The 24,482-nt window shown below is 37.8% G+C and overlaps 1 protein-coding gene across 1 annotated transcript in view; it reads right to left on the reverse strand.

Annotated features, from left to right (window-relative positions):
- SEC63 (SEC63 homolog, protein translocation regulator) overlaps nucleotides 1–24,482 on the reverse strand; it is a 78,808-nt gene that overhangs the window by 53,889 nt on the left and 437 nt on the right. Inside the window, exons 2-4 of the mRNA XM_049896107.1 lie at nucleotides 7,251–7,350; nucleotides 3,251–3,365; nucleotides 1,725–1,837 (exon numbers count right to left, since the gene is read on the reverse strand). Coding sequence (XP_049752064.1) covers nucleotides 1,725–1,837; nucleotides 3,251–3,365; nucleotides 7,251–7,350 — 328 coding nt within the window. The remainder of the gene's footprint in view (nucleotides 1–1,724; nucleotides 1,838–3,250; nucleotides 3,366–7,250; nucleotides 7,351–24,482) is intronic.

Consider the following 24,482-nt stretch of genomic DNA (forward strand, 5'->3'; position numbering starts at 1 on the left):
CCGTGTCTTACATACTTTGGACTTGTTGTCAGGAAGGATCAGTCTCTGGAGAAGGACATCATGCTTGGCAGAGTACAGGGTCAGCGGAAAAGAGGAAGACCCTCAACGAGGTGGACTGACACAGTGGCTGCAACAATGAGCTCAAGCATAACAACAATTGTAAGGATGGTGCAGGACCGGGCAGTGTTTCTTTCTGTTGTGCTCAGGGTCGCTATGAGTCGGAACCGACTCGACGGCACCTAACAACAACAACAACGATCACTGACTTACATTGGGGTTCCATTCTGATGGCTTGGTTCTAAACTTTGTTTTTTTTTTTTAGTTTTCATTATTATTGCCTTTTATTATCAGTATCTTTATAAATCCAATTTATAAAGGGGATTAGCATTAGAACAGTATCAGCAAATTACATGCTGCAACACTGTATGTAGTACATATTACTATCAATAAGATGTACAAAAAAAGAAAAGGATGGTCACGGGTGTGATTCGTCACAACTCAAATACAGCCGGCCTGCTGTATCCGTGGGTTCTGCATCCACAGATTCAACCAACCAGAAATCTAAAATATTCACAAAAAAAAAAGTTCCAAAAAGCAAAGCTTGCCCACCAAGCACACTGAATCCAAGCAAATGGAATGTAGGCATACTCTGCTGTCACCACCCACCATTCCACAGATCCGCAGTTTCTCTCCAGCAGTCATTTGTCTGAACGTTGTTCGTCTTGTATCTTGCCACCACTTCCTAAATAATACGGTACTGTACAATGGCTACTTACATAGCATTTACATTGTATTAGGTATTATAAGCAACCTAGAGATGATTTAAAGAATATGGGAGGATGTACATAGGTTTACTAGGTTTACACAAACACTACGCCATTTTTATAAGGGATTCGCGCATCCTCGGGTTTTAGTATCCATGGGGGTCCTGGAACCAATCCCCCGCGGATACTGAGGGACGACTGTATGTCATAAGTTGGGGACTACCTGTACTCTATTGTTTCCCAAAGTGTGCACAAAATGTTCATTGAAGTTTATAAATGCACAGGTAAATGTCTACGCATATAATGCATGTGTAAAAAATATATGTATCTTGACCATGACACACTGTCTGCATTCTAAGCCCACCTCACCTATGTCTACATTCTAAGCCAATAAGGAAAATATGATTAGCAAGTTCTGAAAAGATTCCTGAAGAAAAAGTTTCTGAGCACTTAAATAGGAGGCCTTAAAAATTCACAGCATCTCAACTAGTAATTAGCAAGTAACCAGGAATAATCCAGCATAAAGAAACTCTAAAAAGAAAAAGACGCCAAAAATGAAATTTATCTTTAAAGAATTTAAATGCGACAAGCTACAGTGCAAAACAAGAGAGATGGACCTAGTCTAACAAAAAGCCTAGAAAAAGGAAAATAAGGTATAAGTATACCCCCTTCTTTCAGGATGCTTAGAAAATGGTTCAATTAACATACCACTTACTACTTAACTGAGTTCACATGGCAAAAGCACTTCCATGAGTGCCAACTCTCTACGTTACTTAAAATTAAGGTTTAACTAAATTATCACTGCAGGGCTGCCAGGTAGTTCCGTTAATGATAGACTCAACGTTATGAAGTCAGTATTTAATTAAAGTGTGTAACAACTACTTTGGTTATTATTTTATTTAAAACAGAAAATTATCTTCACCACCCATAGAGATATGTAATGGCTTCTATCATACTTACGCTGCATAAGCTTTTGCTATCCTCATGAACATGACTTCATCGCCTCCTTTATCTGGATGATATTTAAGTGACAACAAACGATACTGTTTCTTAATTTCTGCTACTGTTGCCCCCTAAAAGGAAAAGCTTTGTGTTAATAAAAATAAGCACAATGCTATAAAGAAATAACACATTTTATTCTGAAATGAAAACATGAACTACTTGAAAAATATTTTAAGAAATGAAAAGTTCCATCTCATACATTTTGTCTCATAAATTTCATCCCTCATATTTTAAATATATTTTTAAGTAAAAATATATTTTGTCCAGTTTATCTGTTTTATTGAGCACTTACTATGTGCCATACAGCATGCTAGGCACTGAGGATTTGCCAGTGAAGCCACATAATGCCACATTTACATATAAAAGGATACTGGCATTTAATATCAAGATGATCAGAGTAAATTCAGTGCGACTAAAACAATCCTCAAATCAAAGGTAAACTGCTTCCTTTATAATATGAGAAATACGTGGTTTGGTTTCATCTGCTTGTCATTATTTCAATATTAAGTAAACATTTAATAAGTTTACCTTAATTGTTTCCTAATTAGTTAGCTGGATTCTCCAAGACTCATGAATTTTTATGTTGCTTTCTTATAGCATTAAACTGCCTTGAAACCTTTTAATCTTAGAAAACCTCTTTTGATGGCTAGGATCATCACAATAAGAAAAATTAATGATATACAAACTTCTCTTCTACAAAGCAAAAAATTATAAGATAAATATACTCCTTACTTTGTATTATATTAATCTTTGAATCAAGCCATCTACTTAGCAGAGACTAGATGTAAAAGGAAGGGATTCGGGGGAAAAATGGAAAAAGCATTAAATTCAGCTTGTCCACTAAGAAGCTATGGGATCCCAGAAAAGTCAAAAATTTCCCAGGCCTCCTTTTCTCTGTCTAAAAAAGGCTAAATGATCTCCACCATTCACTTCAGTTCTAATATTCTCTGACAGACCTACAAGACTACTTTTCTACTGGGTCCCATCACTCAAACGCAATCAAAAGATCACCTGAGGGGCGCACCCAGCATTAACCTGAATTTCTGTAACACTGACCACCACACTGGTTCTTTAGAAGATTCCAATCATGACTTAACACACTACCCAAGTATCAACAAACACAAGGCCCTAAGATTTTTATTATTCAACTAATAATGTAAACAATGTTCCTGGTTTTATTTTGCATCAAATCAATTTTACAGAGTGCTTTTTAAAAATATGCTAACTTCTCATCTCATCTTCAAATAGTCTTACATTTTAGCAATTACAAGTCAATCTCTAAAAGCATAGCAATCAACTTGTGGTGCTTGAAAAATATATACACATTGGAAAAATAATGGGTTAGATACTTTATTTTAAGAAAAAAATGTTACCTGATCAGTCTGATTTCTTTAGGCATGACCTAATTTCTTTTACGATGTGGGCCTACAGCATTTTCATGAAATCATTAAATGAATGTGCATTACATAAAAAATACTACTTACGGGATCCAAATTTAATACTTCATAAGGATTGTATTCTTGATATTCTCGGTCTGTTTTGGAAACTTTGTATGTAAGGAATAAAAGCAATGCCCATCCTGCAAGCAGAACTATTTTCCTGTTGAGGAAAAAGATAAGTGAATTACAAATAAATACATCTGTACAACTTCCCTTTGAGTCTAAAGGCATTATGGCACGATCAAGGCATAAAACAATCTAAGGCAGGTCCTTATCACTATGTTATTGATTCACAGACGCAAATTCTACCATCACTGGGTTGCAAACTGTTACAGCAGGGACGGTCTTTTCTCCTTTGAATTCTCCAAAATCTTGTACAGTGCCTTGCATATAATAGAGCCTCTCGGTTACAATTTACAGGATGTTAAATAAAGAAGTTAATTCAACCTACTAACTTATTGGATCCATTAAATTAGATCAAAAGTACAAATACGAAGTTTTCAATAAACCATTTAAAGTAAAAAATAATTGCTCTTGACCTACCAAGTCTACCTTTAGTAAGACAGCCTAAGAAAAATAATTGGTCTTAGCCTTGTTTATAATAGTAAAACTTTGGAAACAACTTAAATGTCTATTTTTTTTTAATTAAATAAACCACAATACATCCATAATACAAACCAAAACCAAACCCAGTGCCGTCAAGTCGATTCCGACTAATAGTGACCCTATAGGACAGAGTAGAACTGCCCCACAGAGTTTCCAAGGAGCACCTGGTGGATTCAAGCTGCCGACCCTCTGGTTAGCATACGTAGCACTTAACCACTATGCCACCAGGGTTTCCACATCCATAATAACCCCCCCAAAAATAAAAAGGACACAAAACAACACATAATTTGAAAAAATTTCTTCTCCCTCCAATGTTTTGTTTAGTAGAACTATTCAAAAGATTGATATTACCAGTGTTGCAGAGGCTAAAGAAAAAGGAACTCTCATAAAATCTACATTCTGAAGAAATATCTGGCAATAGTGTATCAAAAGCCCTAAAGAAGTACATACACTTTTATCTATCAATCCATCCCTCTTCAAGGAATTTCAAAGGAAATCAGCTAGAACTAAGTGCATAAAGTGTAAAAGGATGGTTACAGATGTATATAACAGCAAAAAAAAAGGGGAGGGAGGGACTCTCTTAATGTCTACCAATACATTAATAGAGTACTGGACAAATAATAAATTAATGGGACATCAGTACAGTGAAATATAATACTGCCATTAAAAGTAGTATTTTCTGTGAAAGACTGTCCACCTTGCATAGTTAAATGAAATAAGGAAACCATTTTCAAAGCTGTATATATAATATAATCCTATTTTTGTAAATAAAAAAGTATTAATATAAACAAAAGTTTAATAGATAATTATCTTATTAACACTATTAGTGACTATCTTTAGGCGATGAAATTGAGTAATTTTTTTAACTCTTTGTATCATTAAAGTTTGTTACAATGAGCAGGAACTGTTAAGAGACATAAAATGCATCATAGGAGGCCTAATCAAACAAAATAACAGAATGAAAACTCTCCATGTGTTTAAAGCTCTTTTGGTAGGAACCCAGCTTAAACTTACTTATTTGAAATGAACCTCCCAAGATCCAGTTCCAACCTGCCTCTTACCTTTATCACCCCAATTTTTCACACAAAACAACTCTTCATCTCCCAGCGTTCCCTCAGCTTTTTCCACCATCATGTTTTTGCTCTCTTGGATCTCTCCTGGATGGCCCTTCCCCATTTCTGCCTATCCAAACTCCACTCATTCTTCAAGATTCAACTCCATCCATCCTCCAAAAAGCAGCCTTTACCCATTGTCAAGCTAATTAACTGGGATGTGGTTATAGCAACAAAGAAGCACAAACAATGACTTTCATCATCTAACTCAATGAAAGCTCCTTGAGAGCACAGACTCTTATTCCATTTGACTAACCCCAGATTAACTTTAACACAGTTGGCACTCAGGTGAAAATTTTCTTCCATCTGCTCAAAATAATACCCTAATCTAAGTGCACGTAAAATGGGTTTTAACTTCAACCTACTTTCCATATACTACTATATATTGTCCAAGGAAGAGAGAACCCTACCCAGACGGAACACTCCCCTACTTTTACTTTGTTATCTAAGGAGAGATACTAAGAACATAGACTCTGGAACGAAAATATCTGGGTTCAACTCCCAGCTTCACCCTTATTAACTGAGTAGCCCTGACAAATCACTTACCCTTTTCCATCTCAGTTTCCAATTTCTAGGGTAAGTGTGAGAATTAAAATGAGATTAGGTATATAGAGCACTTAGAAGGTGGCTCACAAGTAGTAAATGATCAATTCATGTTAGCTACTGGTTGTTATTAGTAACTCTTACTCAAATTTCAGATTTCAGCTTGGACCTTCCTAACTCAGGGAAGCCTTCTTTGTCCCAAATCACAGTTGGAAGTCCTTCCTTCTGCCCTTTCATGGCACCCTCCTCACAGTCCTTATTAAACTATTATCATTATCTGTTTACTTGCTAATATCCCTCAAGACTAAGTTGCTGAACTGTATCTATCTTGCTAATCGCCGTACATCCAGCATTCAGTATAATACCTAACACACAGGAGGCACACAGTAACTACTTGATGAATAAATAATAAATTGAAAATTTAAGGTCTTGCACTTTTTAAGCATACTTTAAATGTCATTTTGGAAGCAACTTCCAGAAATTACATACACGTTTCAGTGATGCTGTCAGAAGAGGAGCATTACACAATGATTACTTGATTTTGAAAGGACGCTTCAGAGATAAACCCCAGAAAGGTTTTGATGGTTTCTGACTTTAACTAAATAATTGTAATCAGTGTCTACTTAATTCTTTTTGACCTATGCAACCCTTAAACTGTACTTTCATTTAGGTAAATCAGTTACTAATCATGAAGAGAATCTCAGGTTTTTTTAACCTTGAAAAATGAGGTTCAGATACCTACAAGTACTGACCAAAACCCAAAAAGAGAAGAAACTTGAAAGAAAAAAATATCTACCTTGCAGCCTCATAAAAGTTTAATTTAAAATGAGTGCCAACGGCAAAGAATGAACAATGAGTATAAAATTACTCCTTGTAAAGACTAGTTTTGCCTTTGGTTTCACATCACTGAAGAACTCCTAACACCTAACACCCCCTACAATGAAACTAAATTAAGCAGTCAAACCTCACAAAGAGTAAGAAAAACTATTAAAACTCCCTGAAGTTACACAGATAAATTGGAAGGCATCATTTAAACCAAGATTAAAAAATAACTGGTTCTAATTTCCTCTGCTAGATACGTGTAGGTAATTCACAAGATACAGTTCTCCAATAATAGCAACTCTTTCACCTCCTGTCAGTTTCATCTACTACCTCTGAACTGATGACCTGGAATGAAGGTCTGAAGCCTAGGCTCTAAACCCAGCACACCTCAGAGTCTCACAGAATCAAGTAGGTCAGCTCTAATTTACCTTGCTAACGGCCTATTTTAACAGATGAGACTGCCAAAATACCAAGTCATTAAATCCATACTCCATCACTCCTAGCTGCATGACCTCCGTCAAGTTACCTCATCTTTTCTCTCATGTGAGGAAAAGCAGCCAAAACATCTGCCCTGAAGTTAACACAGAATTAAATGAGATAATATATAAAAATCCTAGCATAGCATCTGGCATACAGTATGTGCTCAATAAATCTTAATTATCACCATGAAATACAAACTTGACCATGTCACTTTTCTGCTTTTAAAATCTTTTAAAATTCCCCCATATAGCCTTTAAGATAAAATTCGAATCCTGACACACGGTGTTCCTCTGCTCCCAAGTCAGATGTACAGTCTCCCTCCTTTGATCTTCTAAGCCACTCTGTTGAGACACAATTCTCAAACTTACTAATCACCTGGATTGGCTACAAGTTTTCACAGGTACAGTGTCTTATTCATCATACCCCTATTTCATATATCTAGCAAAGAGTAAGCATCGTGTTTATTTAAATCCATTACTTACTTCACTGTAGGAATAATATTTGGCTGAGGTTTTAATAACCGTAAGCGATACCACATACATCTTCCATACACTTTTCTGATATTCTTTAATCGAATTTGCTCTGTCAAAAAAGAAAAATAAGTAAACCATTTTTCACAGTGAAGGCAACACCACCATGTTAACTTTTATGAATTACTTTATTAGAACATGAAAATACTGCGTATTTAAAAAAAGTTCAAAAAATGTACAAAGTAGGTTAAATTTTCAGCCATTTAGAACTATCAATCCATCTGGAAAACTTTATTAAAGTACCAGGCAACCATTTTTCATGTAAAGCTTAAGGAAATAATTTCTCGTTGAAAAACGCAAAAAATGACCACAAAATATCTAGTCATAAAATTCGGTAATTTCTAAGAAATTTTCTTTTCTTCTTTTGCTACACAATAAACAAAAAGCATAAAATAGTTAAATCATGTGGCTTAATAAGGAAGCTAAGCAGAAATGATACTTTTCAAATAAGAAAATAATTGCTTACCAGAATATTCCCTCATCAGCAAAGTTTAGATTTCATCTATTTAAAATATAAAACCAGTAGGATTTGCAGCTTTATGATAAAATTACCTTTCAGTCAAAACAAAGATGAAGTTCAATGTCTCAAATTCTAATTTTTCTAAAGTTTTAAAATAAAAATTTATAAAATTGCAGTCCTAAAATGAGTTATAAGTAAATGAACTCTGTATATAATAGAATGCTTCAATCAAGCGGCCAGGTAAGAGGTCTAATTCCTTATACCACTATTCTTTGAGGAAGGCATCCACCTGGGAGAGCTACCTAGCAGGAGGTATCAGAACCATGTGTGGTAAAGAGGGATTTGTGTAGGGAGGGGGTATGGAGTGGTGGCAGAAAAGGAGACTGGTTATATACAGGGGAGACTGACCAAATAAATTAATATATTAAGGATAACTGGAGTTAGTTTTTTTACAATCAGAGAAGGGAATTACAAATACGAAAAATAGAGAAGAATAAACTCTGTGCTATTGGACCGGAATTGAAGGTAGCAGTGTGAACTAATGTCTTTTAATACAGAAATATAGATGTAAATGTATGTACATACATATATATTCTCTAGCTCTTAGTTCTAACTAAGCAGGCCTAAGAGCAGTGATATGCCAATAGCAGGAAGCACATCTACTCTCCTTATCTTGGCTTCTAACAAGAACCAGGGATCCTTGGAGAAATGCCTGATTCCTCTACTTGGTTAGGAAAAGTCCAGGATGAACCTGAAATATCTTGTGCCAGAAAGCAAGGAAGTGCTTAAAGAATGATTGGACATATCAAAAGGATACTGAAACCACCATGACGGGGCTCCTCTGGCCAAACAGAGGACAATCTGAGCATCAAAATAACGATAATAACAGATTAAACTCACTGAATAAAATAGGAAACCATTAGATATAAAATGAATAAGTAAAAAGTTTGATGATGATCAGGATATTTACATAGTTTCCAAGTATCACTCCAAAAAATATTAATTACAAAGAAAGAAAGAAAGAACTTCACAATGGAGAAGTCTATTAGACTAAATAATTGTTCCCCTAAGATGCACAGTCTTATGCCCTGGAATTTACATGACAAAAGGGATTTTGCAGATGTGACTAAATTAAGGATCTTGAGATGGGAAGGTTATCCTGGATTATCCAGGTGGGCCCAGTGTAATCACAAGGATCCTCCTTATAAGAGGGAGGCAGAAGGGTCAAAGACAGAGAAGGCAGAAGTTGGAGTGATGTGCTCTGAAGATGGAGAAGGAGCCACAAACCAAAGAAGGCAGGCTCTCTCTGTTGTTGTTGCGGTCAGGTGCCATCGAGAGTCAGTTCTCTCTCATGGCAATCCCATGTACAACAGAACAAAAAAAAGGCTCTTCTCTAGAAGCTAGAAAAGGCAAGAAAACATATTCCCCCCAGATCCTCCAGAAGGAACCAGCCTTTCTGACATCACTGAAACTGACAACAGACTTCTGTTGTGTTTTTGTGTTGTTTTTAGCCTCTAAGTTTGTGGTAACTTGTTATAGCAGCAATAGGAAACAAATACAAAAGCGTGGCAGACACCACCTTAGCCAAGTAATCAATGAACAACATGTGCCGTGGGAGAAGCTGAAATCGTATACTGCCTGGCAGAATGCAATGAGAATATAGAATCGGTTTTGGGAAATTCCTGCCTAACATACAAAATTTGAATCTAATCATGAGAAAACATCAGACGACCCAAATTAAGGTTCATTCTACAAAATGATGGCCTTTAATCTTTAAAGCTGAAGAAAGGATGAGGAACTGTTCCAAACTGAAGGAGGCTAAAGACACATGTCAGCAAATGTGATACGTGATTCTGACCTGGACCTTTTGCTCTAAAGGACATTATTCAGACACGCGACAAAATTTGAAAGATGTTTGAATAACATAGTAGTAAAGTTAATTTTCTGATTTTCAAGGTTAAATTATGGACACTTTTGAAAACATCACTTTTTTGTGTGTGTTTAAATCTCCATTTCACTCATTAAAGGCCTCTTTAAAGTGATAAAAAGCAAAGATGTCACTTTGAGGACTAAGGTGCAACTGATCCAATCCATGTATTTTCAAACACCTCGCATGCATGTGAAAGCTGGACAATGAATAAGGAAAACCAAAGAAGAATTGGTGCCTTTGAATTATGGTGTTGGCAAAGAATATTGAATATACCATGGACTGCCAGGAGAATGAATAAATCCCTCTTGGAAGAAGTACTGCCAGAATGCCCCTTAAAAGAAAGGATGGTAAGACTTCATCCCACATACTCTGGACTTGTTATCAGGAGGGACGAGTCCCTATAAAAAGACATCATGCTTGGTGAAGTAGAGGGTCAGCAAAAAAAAGGAAGACCCTCAATGAAATATACTGACACAATGGCTGCAACAATGGGCTCAAACAGCAAAGATTGTGAGGATAGTGCAGGACCGCACAGCATTTAGTTCTGTTATGTATAGGGTCTCTATGACTTAAAACTGACTTGATGGCACCTAACAACAGCAGCAACATATGTCACTAAATCAAGCATCCATCAGTGTAAGAAATCCTTAAAACAGTCTCCCATTTTCAAGTACAAAATCAAGGAAATGTATAAGGCTGTAAGAACAATCCTGAAGTCTCTTTATGAATAAGACAGCTTGATCTATTTAAAAGAATGATGTTCTAATGCCCCTTCCCAAGAGAAAATACATACAGTTTTCAGCCCCTCCATAGACTTGCACAATGTGTGCACACATCTTGTATGCCCCATTCTTCCAATCTAAAAATTAAATTTTAACCTTTGAGGAGAATACTTAAATCAATAAATACTACTGGGTATGGTTTAAACATTAACATAGTGGCATTTAGATTTCCAGCACAGCTAAATATTCATGGTACACAATCCATGTATGAATGAATGACATTAAGTCAAGTAACTATCACAAGTAAAGTCCTTTCAGTCAGTTTTTCTAAAAGACACTTCGAAGAATAAAAAGAAGTTCATTTAAAACTTCTAGTCTATAAAATTACTAGTTTCATGGCTACTAAAAATTGTTAGGACTATCCTTAACCTACAGTATTTTAAGAAATTACAATTATTATTCAAATTTATACACCAATCATTAATGAAAAACTTGAAAATCTTTACCAGCTTCTGCAGTCTGATCAAATATGCCATCAAGATGCATTGATAATTACTGCTGACTGGAATGCAAAAGTTGGAAACGAAGAAGGATCTGTAGTTGAGAAATATGGCCTTGGTGACTGAAACAATGTCAGAGATCAGTGACAGAATTTTGCAAGACCAACAACTTATTCATTGCAATTATCTTTCTTCAACAACATAAATGGCGGCTATACATGTGAACTTCACCAGACGAAACACACAGGAATCCAACCTACCTGCGTGGAAAGAGACGATGGAAAAGTTCAATATCATCAGTAAGAACAAGGCCAGGGCCAACTGCAGAAGAGACCGTCAACTGCTCATATGCAACTCAATTTGAAGCTGAAGAAAATTAAAAGAAGTCCACAAGTGCCAAAGTAAGACCTTGAGGATGTCCCACCTGAATTTAGAGACCATCTCAAGAACAGATTTGACGTGCTGAACACTAATGACCGAAAACTAGACAAGCTGTGGAATGATATCGAGGACACTATACATGGAGAAATCAAAAGGTCATTGAAAAGACCAAAAAGAATGAAAAGATCAAAATGGATGTGAGAAGAGACTCTGAAACTTACTCCTGAATATACAGTAGCTAAAACAAATGGAAGAAATGAAGTAAAAGAGCGGAACAGAAGATTTCAAAGAGCTGGTCGAGAAGACAAAGTGAAATATTATAATAAAATGTACAAAGACTCAGAGTTAGAAAACCAAAGGCGAAAGACATGCTCAGCATTTCTCAAGCTGAAATAAATGAAGAAAAAATTCAAGCCTCGAGTTGCAATACTCAAGGATTCTATGGGCAAAATATCAAATGACACGGGAAGCATCAAAAGAAGATAGAAGGAATACAGAGTCACTGTACCAAAAAGAACTGACTGAGGGAGCAGCATATGATCAAGAACCAATGGTACTGAAGGGAAGAAGTGCAAGCTGAACTAAAGGCATCAGTGAAAAACAAGGCTCCAGGAATTGAAAGAATGCCAACTGCGATGTTTCAATGAATGGATGCAAAGCTGGAAGTGCTCACCTGTCTTATGTCAAGAAATTTGGAAGACAGCCACCTGGCCAACCGACTGGAAGAGATCCATATTTGTGCCCATTCCAAAGAAAGGTGATCCAACAGAATGCAGAAATTATTGAACAATATCACTAATAACACACACAAGTAAAGTTTTGAAGATCATTCAGAAACGACTACAGCAGTACATTGACAGGGAACTGCCAGAAACTCAAGAAACATTCAGAAGAGGACATGGAATGAGAGAGAAATCGTTGCTGACATTAAATGGATCTTGGATGAAAGCGGAGAACACCAGAGATGTTTACCTGTGTTTTATTGACTATGCAAAGGCATTCAGCTGTGTGGATTATAACAAATTATAGATAACTCTGAGAAGAATGGAATTCCAAAACACTTAACTATACTCATGAAGAAGAACCTGTACATAGACCAAGAGGCAGTCATGCGAATAGAACAAGGAGATACTGCAGGGTTTTAAATCAGGAAAGATGTGCATCAGGGTTGTATCCTTTCACCATACTCATCCAATCTGTATGCTGAGCAAATAACCCAAGAAGCTGGACTAAATGAAGAACTTGGCATCAGAACTGGAGGAAGACTCATTAACAACCTGCAATACGCAGATGACACAACCTTGCTTGCTAAAAGTGAAGAGGGCTTGAAGCACTTACCGATGATGGTCAAAGACCACAGCCTTCATTATGGATTACATCTCAACATAAAGAAACAAAAATGCTCACGACTGAACCAATAAACAACACCATGATAAAGACAGAAAAGACTGAAGTTGTCAAGGATTTCATTTTACTTGGATCCACAATCAATGCCCACGGACCAGCAGTCAAGAAATCAACGTATGTATTGCATTGGGCAAATCTACTGCAAAAGACTTCTTTAAAGTGGTAAAAATCAAAGAGGTCACTTTGAGGACTACGGTGCACCTGACCAAAGTCATGGTATTTTCAATAGCCTCATATGCATGCAAAAGCAGGACGATGAACAAAGAAGACCAAAGAATTGATGCCTTTTAATTACAGTGTTGTCGAAGAATACTGAATATACCATGGACTGCCAGAAAAATGAACAAATCTCTCTTGGAAGAAGTACAGCCAGAATGCTCCCTGCAAGTTAGGATGCCGAGACTTCGTCTCAGGAAGTCTGGACATGCTCTCAGCAGGCACCAGTCCCTGGAGAAGGACATCATGCTTGATTAAGTAGAGGGTCAGCAAAAAAAAGAGGAAGACCCTCAACCAGATGGATTGACACAGTGGCTGCAACAATGGACTCAAACAGTAACAACTGTGAGGGTGGAGCAGGACCGGGCAGTGTTTCGTTCTGTCGTACACCGGGTCGCTATACTTCGGAACTGACTGGATAGCATCTAACAACAACATCATCTACATTTATAGAAAACGGGAATTCCAAGGTCACTAAATTATCCTGTGATTTAAAAAAACAACATACCATGATAGCTGTCCGCGGAGGAACACAAAGCTATTATATCTGCTAAGGCAGTCCAGGTTTGGGGCAGGTAACTATGGTTGTGAGGTGCCCTAACCAAAAGGTTGGCAGTTTGAATCCACCAGCTGATCCACAGGAGGAAGATGTGGCAGTGTGCTCCTGCAAAGATTACAGCCTTGGAAACCCTACAGGGCGGTTCTACTCTATCGCATGCGTCTCTACGAGTTGGAAACGACTCGATATCCAACAGGTTTGGTTTTATTATGGCTGTGCTTCTTAAACTATACAATGCCTGTATTAGTTTTCTAAGTCTGCCATAAGAAATTACTACAAACTCAGTGACTTAAAACAACAAATTCGTTCTCTCATAGTTTTAGAAGCCAGAAGTCCAAAGTTTCTGCAGGGCCATGCTCTCTCTGAAGCCTTTAGGGAAGGAATGCTTCTTTGCCCCTTCTAGCTTCTGGTGTTCCCAAGTATTCCCTGGCTTGAAGCAGCGTAACTCTAATCTCTGTCCGTATCTCCACCACAAGGCCATCTTCCCTCTATGTCTGTGTCTCCTCTTCTTAAAAGGACACCCATCATAAACCTCATCTTAACTGAGTACATCTGCAAGGACCGACAATGATAATAATCAGCATAAATCCCTACTTTTCACTTTTCTGTTCTGTTCTAACACCCGCCATCCATTCAACACTTCTGTCTCTGATCCTAGCCACCTTTAGCTAGGTCAGATCTCACAAATTAAAAGGATGCCATCCTCGGAAACTGCCAAATAGGCAGACGCCAGCCACAAGTTTGGTAGTCTCCCCTGGGCTCCCTCACTTCTGACCTGCCGACTTTCACTACTCCCTCAGGTTCAATAATTTACTAGAACAGCAATAATCCACAAAACTCATGGAAAGCTTTATACTTTAAATTATAGCTTTACTGTAAAGGATACAAAAGCAGGATTTGCATAAGGAAGAGATGCAAAGGGTGGGATCTAGGAGAGTTCCCAACACAGAGCTTTCATGTCCCGAAAAGTGATGCGCTACCCTCCCATGCGCAACGTTAACTTTCACCAACCAGGAAACCCATAGAGCTTCAGCGTACAGAACTTTTACTACGAGTCTCATTACATAATGCAAACTTCACCCTTCTTCCCTTAGGTCAGTTGATATCTTGAGGTGATCATGAGGCAGGTCTTTTTGGCTGGCCCCCCACTCCAGGGTCACCTAATCACCTCACCTAACCTGTTAATTATGTGTGGTTTGGAATCCTTACAAGAGACACTTAAATTCCAAGGTTTTTATTGAAGATTATGTCTCAGGAACCCAGGTCAAAGTCCAAAATCTTTGGGTAAAGTTAATGTAAACCCCACAGGACCTTATTTCCAAATAAGGTCACATTCCGAGATTCCAGGGTAGACTTCTTTTTGAGGGACACAATTTCTTGGGGGGACACAATTCACTCCATAACAGTGCCTTTGCTAAAACAGTCACATCCATCTGTGCATGACAATATGATCTTCCAGTTTATACCGTAACTGGGTGAGCTCTTTACGGCATATTCACAGAATGTCAAAAGAGTTGACCTTAAATGTCAATCAACCCTAAGGTCTTCAAGCCTGTCTGCCTGCTTACCACAAAATAATTTTGAAAAATTATGTACCGTCTTTAATAGTTTTTAATTTTTCATCATAAGTTTGGAGGACAAAGGATGTTACTTCTGACATAAAGTTGACATTTTAAAATAAAATAGCCCTGTCACTTTTAAATGTATCAAATGAAATTTAAAAACCATAGCAATTTCATACTCACCATCATCCATTTATAAAAATTCATGAACAAGACTTTCAATCTACTTTTCCTACATAATTTTATCCAAATGTAATATATTTTTATCCTAGTAAGTTATTTCTTATAATACTGAAACATACTTCTTAAAATTATTTCCTGTGACCATAAAGTTTTTCCCAAATTTTTATTTTGAAAATTTTCAAGCTTTCAAAAAAGTTGAAGAAATATTACAATGAACAGTACCGTTTACATAAATCCACCAACTGTTAAAATGTTCCTCTTGGCTTTCTATTTCCCTCTCCCCGCCACCTTTTTTTTAATCTGAACCATTTTAGAGTAAGTTGCAGACATCAAGACACTTCGCCCCTAAATGCTCTGGCACACATCACCAAAGAGCATCAATAAGTTTACCATACTGAAGAAGCTGAATAACCATAAGGCTTTATGTGTTAAAAATTCTAATATTGCATTGTTTTTGGTATAGTATCAAACCAAAAAAAAAAAAAAAAACCCATTGCCGTCGAGTCGATTCCAACTCATAGCAACCCGATAGGACAGAGCAGAACCTCTTCATAGTGTTTCCAAGGCACACCTGGTGGATTTGAACTGTCAACCTTTTAGTTAGCAGCCGTAGCTCTTAACCACTATACTACCAGGGTTCCCACAGATCAAAGTAACATGAATATTACAAACTGATAAATTATTAAATATAAAGAATAAAATACCTGTTATGCTTTCACTTTTACATAACTTGTAGATATTCCATAATTCAAAACAGGTTAAAAACTCTAAATACTAAAATTTATAGTTTTATCTTCTACTTTAGATATATTTTGCAAAAGCTTAAGTTGCAAATTAGCTCTTTCAACTTACAGAAAATATTTGCTATGTAACTTAATTGGCAAAGACAGTCCACATGTTAAACCAATCAGCCAAATCAAACTTTCTGTCGAAAGGCATCTAACTTCATTTTTCAATCCAAATAAATATACCAATATACATTTTTATATTTTAGGAATATTATGAAAAATACTAAGAAATAAATTTCAGACCACACCCTGTAATATAGATTACTAAAACTAATAAAGTCAAATGATATACAGGTAACATTTATTTCATTATAAACTATTAAAAGAAATAGATGTACCACTTCTTTTCTTTCCAAAATTCAGTGATTCATAAGACTACTCCTAAATCCCTAAGGGGTTCAAGAAAATAGTAACAAGAATCAGAAGAGTATATATTCAATATTCCAAAAAGCCTAAACGACATCATACATCAGTTTTCTGGTTACCCAAAATCTCTATGTATCTAGTCAAGAATACATTAACCCATAGTGGTGGCACTGGCTCACTCTTATTACTCAGTTTGGACAGAAAATTTTGTTCTTTTACTAATTCAAAAAAGGAAAATATATTTGACTATAATAGTGCAGTTTGGTTCCTGGAATGTTTCAGAATAGGAAAGGCATGAGGATGATAATTTCAAAGTGAAAAATTAGGAGTCACTGCTCTAGACCACCAAAAATATAGCTCACTCAAGTCATCCTAATCTCAGAGCAGATTAAGAGAAGCTAAATGATGAAGAGGGAAGACAGAACTGACACCTTTGAATTATGGTGTTGGTGAAGAATATTGAATATACCATGGACTGCCAAAAGAACAAACAAATCTGTCTTGGAAGAAGTACAACCAGAATGCTCCTTAGAAGCAAGGATGGCGAGACTGCATCTCACATACTCTGGACATGTTGTCAGGAGGGATCAGTTCCTGGAGAAGGACATCATGCTTGGTAAACTAGAGGGCCAACAAAAAGAAGAATGCCCTCAACGAGACGGACTGACACAGTGGCTGTAACAATGGGCTCAGGCATAACAATGTTTGTGAGGATGGCTCAGGACCGGGCAGTGTTCCGTTCTGTTGTACACAGGGTCACTTTGAATCGGAACTGACTTGGCAGCACCTAACAGCAACAGCAACAGCAAAGCTTCTATTATGCTCTCTAACCTGAATCTGAATAGTTAGCCATGTACTCAAGGCCAGTTCAGAATCATCTGGATTTTGGACAGAGGTTTGACTAAACACTACTCACTGTCACTATCCAGCATATACAACCAGAGAATATCTACACTGGACGGATTACAGGAAGTTGGATTCATCTGCCACTCATTCCCATATATACTCTGGCAATTGAGAAGGGATCTCATGAGTGGAACTGAAAATATACCTGAACAAAAGATACAAAAACCACATCAGAGCAGCACCAGCCCACCATCGCCCAAGTCCACAATCCTCAGGAATGGCCGGACCATATAACTGCAAACCATTATAAACCAAACAACTCAAACAGATCTCAAGATCTGGGAAGTGGTTGTCCTGATAGAAGAACTGTATCCTGAGTGTTACTACACCTGAATTGTAACCAGTTACTTCCCTAATAAACCTCATAATCGTGTATTGTCTGTGAGTTCTGTGTGGTCATTGTAATGAATTATTGAACCCAGCAGAGATGTAGAGAGTGCTGTAAGAGGGATGATTGGTGTCAGAACTGGTAAAGATGACAGGGAGAAGAGGCATGTCTGACCTCTACCTCACAGGAATCACCCTTGGGTTGTTGATCTTGATTCTCCTTCCCCCTTGTAAAGTCAGAGGAGGTCAGAGCCTATGTTGTATTCCTAAGTCTGTTAACTTGGCTAGACAGTAGCATACAACTGTATCATATGTTCACCTACCTCAATATTCTTTTCTCTGTAATACTGAAACAAGTACTTAGAGCAGGGTTTCTCAACCTTGGCACTACTGACATTTTGGACCAGATAATTCTCTATTGTGGGAGGGCTGTCCTGTGCATTAAAGGAATTTAACAGCATCCGTAGTCTCTGCCTACTACATGCCAGTAGCACCTTCCCAGTAGAGACATAAAAAGCACATCCAGACACTGCCAAATGTCCCCGGGGACAAAATCATCCCTGGTTTAGAAATATTGCTACAGAAGATTCCTCAAAACAAGTTCAATGATATGGCCTGTAGATAAAAGACACAGGGAAAAGGAAGAAAGAAATACTGGGAGAACAGAGATGAAAATGCAACAATCATCTTTTTCTATTCTCCCAAAAGTATCCTTCAGAAAAAAGAGGATCACTATATATTTGAGTACTTACGGAACACCTGGAGGTAAATAAATCTATTAGATATCCAAGTGGGAATGTGGATTAGGCAATTATATATACATGTATACAAACATACAAGCCTAGAGTTCAAAGAAAGAGGTCTAGACTAGAAATATAAATTTGGGAGTTTTCACCACACAGATGATATTTAAAGCCACGAGACTGGATGAGCTCTCAAAGAGTATGGACAGAAGTGAAGTTCAAGGTCTCAGCTCTGGGGTAGTCTGATGTTCAGCAGTCCTTCAGCTAAGCTATGTTCAATAAGTCACCCCATAAAAATACATTCTACCTCAGCAATATTTCAAGTATGTCCCTTCCATTCCTATTGCTAGCACCACTGTTCAGGCACACATTATTCTCTGTCTGCTTCTAATTGCCTGTTCTTTCTAATTCTGTAAAATGCTGTTCAATAACTTGCCTATGGAAATCCTGGTGGTATAACGGTTAAGAGCTATCCATGGCTGCTAACCAAAAAGTCAGCAGTTTGAATCCACCAGGCACTCCTTGGAAACCCTGTGGGGCAGTTCTACTCTGTCCTATAGGGCCACTATGAGTCGGAATCGACTCGAAGGCAGCTGGTTTGGTTTTTGGTACATGCCCTAAGCAGCCTTGGTGGCACAGTGGTTAAGAGCTACAGCTGCTAACCAAAAGGTCAGTGGTTCAAATCCACCAGCCACTCCTTGGAAACCCTATGGGGCAGTTCTACTCTGTCCTACAGGGTTGCTATAAGTCGGAACTGACCCGATGGCAACAGGTTTTTTATATACCCTAAATTAAATATGAACATTCATGTAATATGCTCCTTTGAACACAAAGCTGATACCAGCCAGTTTTTTTCTAATGTTAAAAAAAAATTCACCTCAACAAAAGACTGAGATAACCAACCCTGCCATAATTACAAATCATCAAGACAAATTAAATCAATAAAGCCAACATTTCGTTTTAAATAGAAATGTTCATCTCCATCCTTTTCCCTGCACTCAATCCCACAAGTGATTAGGGCTAGCAGGTTATGATTAGGCCAGTCATCAAATAGCTTTCTAAAAGGTGAGAAATAAGTAGATAGGAATGAAAGAAAAATCAAAAGCTAAACTCCACTCTCTCATTCCCTTCATAGTGCTTACATCCATAAATACCCGAGCTATTTTAGAATTATCTTTCTAATCTGGCCATTCCTCCACATTCCAACCTACTGCAACAGCCTCTGAAATGGATTCCCCACTTCTTAGTCCATGAGTCAGCTGCAACTAGACCACAACTAACAACAACTCCCCCTAGTTTTTCCTCACTCAGCCTGCCACCACTTTTCACTCCACACTTCTCCACAAAAACACCCTCCACAGAATGTTCCACAAAAGCAAAACTGACCATTACCCTACTTAAAAGCCTCTATTGTTTACCCAAAAAAACAAACCAAACCTGTTGCCATGGAGTTACTTCTGACTCATAGCAACCCTACAGGACAGAACAGAACTGCCCCATAGGGTTTCCAAGGAGCAGCTGATAGAGTTGATCTGCGACCTCTTGGTTAGCAGTTGTAGCTTTTAACCACTGTGCCATCAGAGAATAAAGTATGCATTTCTTAAGATGGCTAATGTGATCTTAAGTGACCAAAACCAAAAACCAAACCAGTTGCTGCTGAATCAATTTGAACTCACGGCAACCCCCGTACGTGTCAGAGTAGAACTGCGTGCTCCACAGTGTTTTCAGAGGCTGATTTTTCAGAAGTAAGTTGCCAGGCCTTTCTTCTGAGGTGCCTCTGGGTGGACTCAAACCACCAATCTTTTGGTTAGCAGCCCAGCACCACATTAACCGCTTGCACCATCCAAGGACTCCTCCTAAGTGAGGATCATATCCAAATCTTTACCATTTACTGAACACTCCCACGTTTTTGCATATGCTTGGAATGCTCTTTTCCCACAGACAAATTAAATCAGAATGTCTAGGGACGGAGTCCTAGCATAAGTGTATTTAAAAGTAACCCAAATGATTCTAATGTGTAGTCAGGATGGAGAACCACTGTTCTAAGAAAATTTAAACCCTCCTGTTTTTATTACATCATACAGAGCTTGATCCTTTTGTCTGTAATTGCCTGAAAAAGCATTCGGACATCTCATTCAGCCAATTTATAAACAACTCAGAGAGTAAGACAAATAGGGTCCTTCAACTACTAAAAGTGGTATCAATATAAGTGCATTTAGCACAACAGATCAGACAAAAATTAAGACATAGGGATTCCATTAAAAACGTTTTGGATAAGAGGGCAAGTTCAGTTAACATATCAAATGCGCCAATGACCAGGCTATTTCTGTTTTTCAACTCCTAGATTTTGCAACCTATGAAATGGAGAAATGCTTTCTAATCCACTAACCAAAAAACCCATTCCCATCAGGTCGATTCCGACTCACAGAGATCCTATAGGACAGAAAAGAACTGCGCCATATGGTTTCCAAGGAGCAGCTGGTGGATTCTACCCAGACTTCCACCTTCATTTTTGTATTTGGCTACGTAAAGTTTCACAGAAAAACTACGTAAGTTTCAAAATCAAATATTAGAATATCCCGTGTGCCATTCAAAATTACTACTGTGGGTCCATATTCTTTATTCAAAATCCTTTAGGACAAGTTCGTCCTCCTAGTTCAACAAGTAGCACCTGTTGTCTTAAAAGCTTGCAAGCGGCCACCCAATGTACAATAATTGGTATCTACTCACCTGGATCAGTAGAAGAAAGAGACCCAGGAAATGAAGAAGAAAATGGATTGCAGGTCTAAACGCCTTTGTGTACTACTATCTCCTCTGCCATGAGACGAGAAGAAATGGATGGTGCCCAGTTACCATTACTAAATGTTTCTATCAAAGACCCAATAGATGGATCCTGATAAAAAAGACGGAAAATGAGGAACAGAATGTCAAATTCTTATGGAAACCACACTTACTGGATCCACTGAGAATGGGGGAACCCCAAATTTATTGTCCTGAAATAATCTTTAAACCTTGAACCAAACCAATCCCATGAAGTCATCTTTAAACCAAACGACAGTTTAGCTCAATTAATAATGTCAGCCTTGAACATTGCACCTTCCTAGAATTAGCTATTTGTGATCAAACTGACAAGAGTAACTCAAAAGCACAAATGAGAACTTCCAAGGGTAAAGAGGATAAAAGTAAATGGTGGTGAAACAATGACTAGAGACAGTGAGAATGGTGACACAGTGTGAAGAATGTAACCAATGGCACTGATCTGTACACACAGAAATTGCTGGATGCGTGTCTGTTTTGTTGTGTATATTTTCATCAAAAATGAAATAAAACACCCTTTAGGACAGATTTATTTCAGAATTTTTCAGATTTAGAAAAACAGTACTGTGTTTATACCCTGACACGTCCTGCAGGGACTAGAACCGCACCGATAATCAAATATATTACATTCCAACAGCAAAAAGTGTGACTGTTTTCTAAGTGAGGTAAAAGTTATAAGTAGCCTCATGTCAATACAAGTCAACAAATTATTCTGCTGCAAACGCCTGAAAAGTTTTTGTTTTTCAGAGCTCTAGGTGAACCTGTAATTCAAGATTTCTCTTTGAAAATTCAATATATTGCAACTGAACTGTGGAAAAGAAATCACTACTATGAAAATATCTTTTTAATAACGCTGTAATTCTAAAGAAACAAATCACGTTATTATGGTCATTGTTGTTGTGTGCCATGAAGTCACTTCTGACTCACAGCGACCTCCCGCGACAGGGTAGAGCTCCCCCCACATGGTTTTCTATGCTGTGTTCCTTATTGGAGCAGATCACCAGGTCTTTCTCCCATGGACCCACTGGATGGGTTCAAACCATCAACTTTTCAGTTAACAACCGAGGACTTAACCAGTGTGCCACTACAGCTCAGTAGTTATTATGGTACAACTACAAAAAAAAGCCCAAGTGGTGCCCACCAACTGTCATAATGATTAGAATCCCATTTCAGGGACCACCTTACTTTTCATAATGCAATTTTGGGCAAGATCAAATAAATACATCAACATGAGCACACTTACTAAGCACTAAGGTACTAAGGCAAGTCTAAAGCAGAGAGGGGAATGGAAAGAAGGGGCCAATCAACACCCATAGTTCACCTAACTTTCTAGAAACAACAACAGAGGGCTCTGAAACTATGGGGCATGTCTATGTTTTAATCCAGGCACCACTACACAGGAAAATTACTTAAACTTTCTAAGCTTTAGTTCTTTGTCTGTAAAATGAGGATAACAATAGTACCTACCTCACTGTGTTTTTAAAATTAAATAAAGTAACATTTGAAGTTCATGATTTGCAAAGCGTCAATATTAATTTCCTCCCCCTAAACCAGGGAAACTGGTGGCATAGTGGTTAAGTGCTATGACTGCTAACCAAAAGGGCGGCAGTTCAAATGCACCAGGTGTTCCTTGGAACTCTTTGGGACAGTTCTACTCTGTCCTATAGGGTTGCTATGAGTCAGAGTCAACTCAAGGGCAACGGGTTTTCTTTTAAAAAAAGAAAAAACTACAACTTTTCCTAACATCACCTATAGGTTTGAAACAGCTCAAGTATGGCTTGCCTTCGATATGAGTTATCAGGCTAGTTTTCTAACAATACAAAACCCACTATGAGAATATTACTTGCAAATTTCAAAACTCCCGTGTAGATTAAGATGACTAATTTCTGAAATCAGAGCAGCTTCTCGAAACATTCTAACCAAACCCACCTTCTTTGTTAATACTCTACACAGCCAATTGCACAAACAAATGGGTGATAAGTGAAAATAAACTACTATACTGAAAGTGCACCCTTTTTAACTCTAAAGTAAAATCACCAGACGAACGGCCTAGGTTTTCCAGATAGAGAAACCTTCAAGGTAATAAGGACTCATCACTTACACACAACCAATGCCCAAAGAACCCAGACAATTTAAATACACTTAGCAAAAGGCGGCACAACAGTCCAATTACCAATTTTAATAAACTATTCACTAAATAAGAAAACCATTAAGACTGATAACTCTGGTCAGATTTTTACATCTAACGGATATTTAAATTTATTGTTAAATGTACAAAAAGATGAATCCTTTGTTACTACTTTCCTAAATTCCATTTATTTTGGATCCATTATGTAACTCAAGAGTTTCACAGGGCATGGAATTGGTCTTACAGCACACATAACAAGTTCTGAGTTGATTCAATGCTTCACTGTTAACAATTTCCCCAAAGTACAGCATATAACCGGGACAACCTAGAACTCCACAACACCCAGCTTAAGAAGATTTTTACACAAGTTTAAGCAAGTTCAGTTGGCATAACTTTTGGTGGAATAGAAAGCTTTCTCTAAAATGTTAATACTCACAACCTAAGAGTCACTGTGTAACACTTTGGGTCCTTGCAGTTCCATCGGCTTTAAGAATAACAATCACCTGCCATATGTCCTAGTAAAGTTCAACAAACGGAATCCAAACATTATCTAAACATAAAATGCCCTGAAAATAATCTCTATAATCCTTCTTTAATCCGATGTTGTTTAATGCGAAAAGATTCAAAAATAAAAGCAATTGAACAAGCTATCTCACCACTACCTACTATACGAATTAAAAGAGCCTTAATCCTTCATACTTGCACTTTTCCGTCATAAACAGGAAACTCCAGAGGAGGAAACACAAAAATCCTATTTCTGCTAAAGGGAATAATGGCATTGCTTCCAACCCCCAGAGTTTGAGTGAACAAATGAAAATGCAACGGGGAGGAGAGGCAAGGGGGCGGTTGGTGAGCTCGGTTGGAATCCTAAACATGCCACCCAGCTCAGAGGGTGCCCAAAGCATCTGTAGCCACACCTGCAACAGGGAAACGGGGGCGTGGGGGAAGGAGGACCGTGGTTTAGGGGCTCAGAGTTTGTGCTTGCACATTCGGCTTCTCCTTTGCCAACTCTTCTCTCACCTCCCAATTTCCATCCTCCCATCCCGCCCCGCTTCTTCCATAAAGAAAAATACCCAATCAACCAGAGACACAGAAGACAAAGAGGCAAGAGGCTGCAGGGAGCGTCCAGAACAATAGGGCAGAAGGTGTGAAGCCAAACTCCTGAGAAGGACAATGAAGGGGAGTGGAG

This window comes from Elephas maximus, chromosome 1 (genome assembly GCF_024166365.1).
Source record: "Elephas maximus indicus isolate mEleMax1 chromosome 1, mEleMax1 primary haplotype, whole genome shotgun sequence".
In the NCBI taxonomy this organism is placed as follows: Eukaryota; Metazoa; Chordata; class Mammalia; order Proboscidea; family Elephantidae; genus Elephas; species Elephas maximus.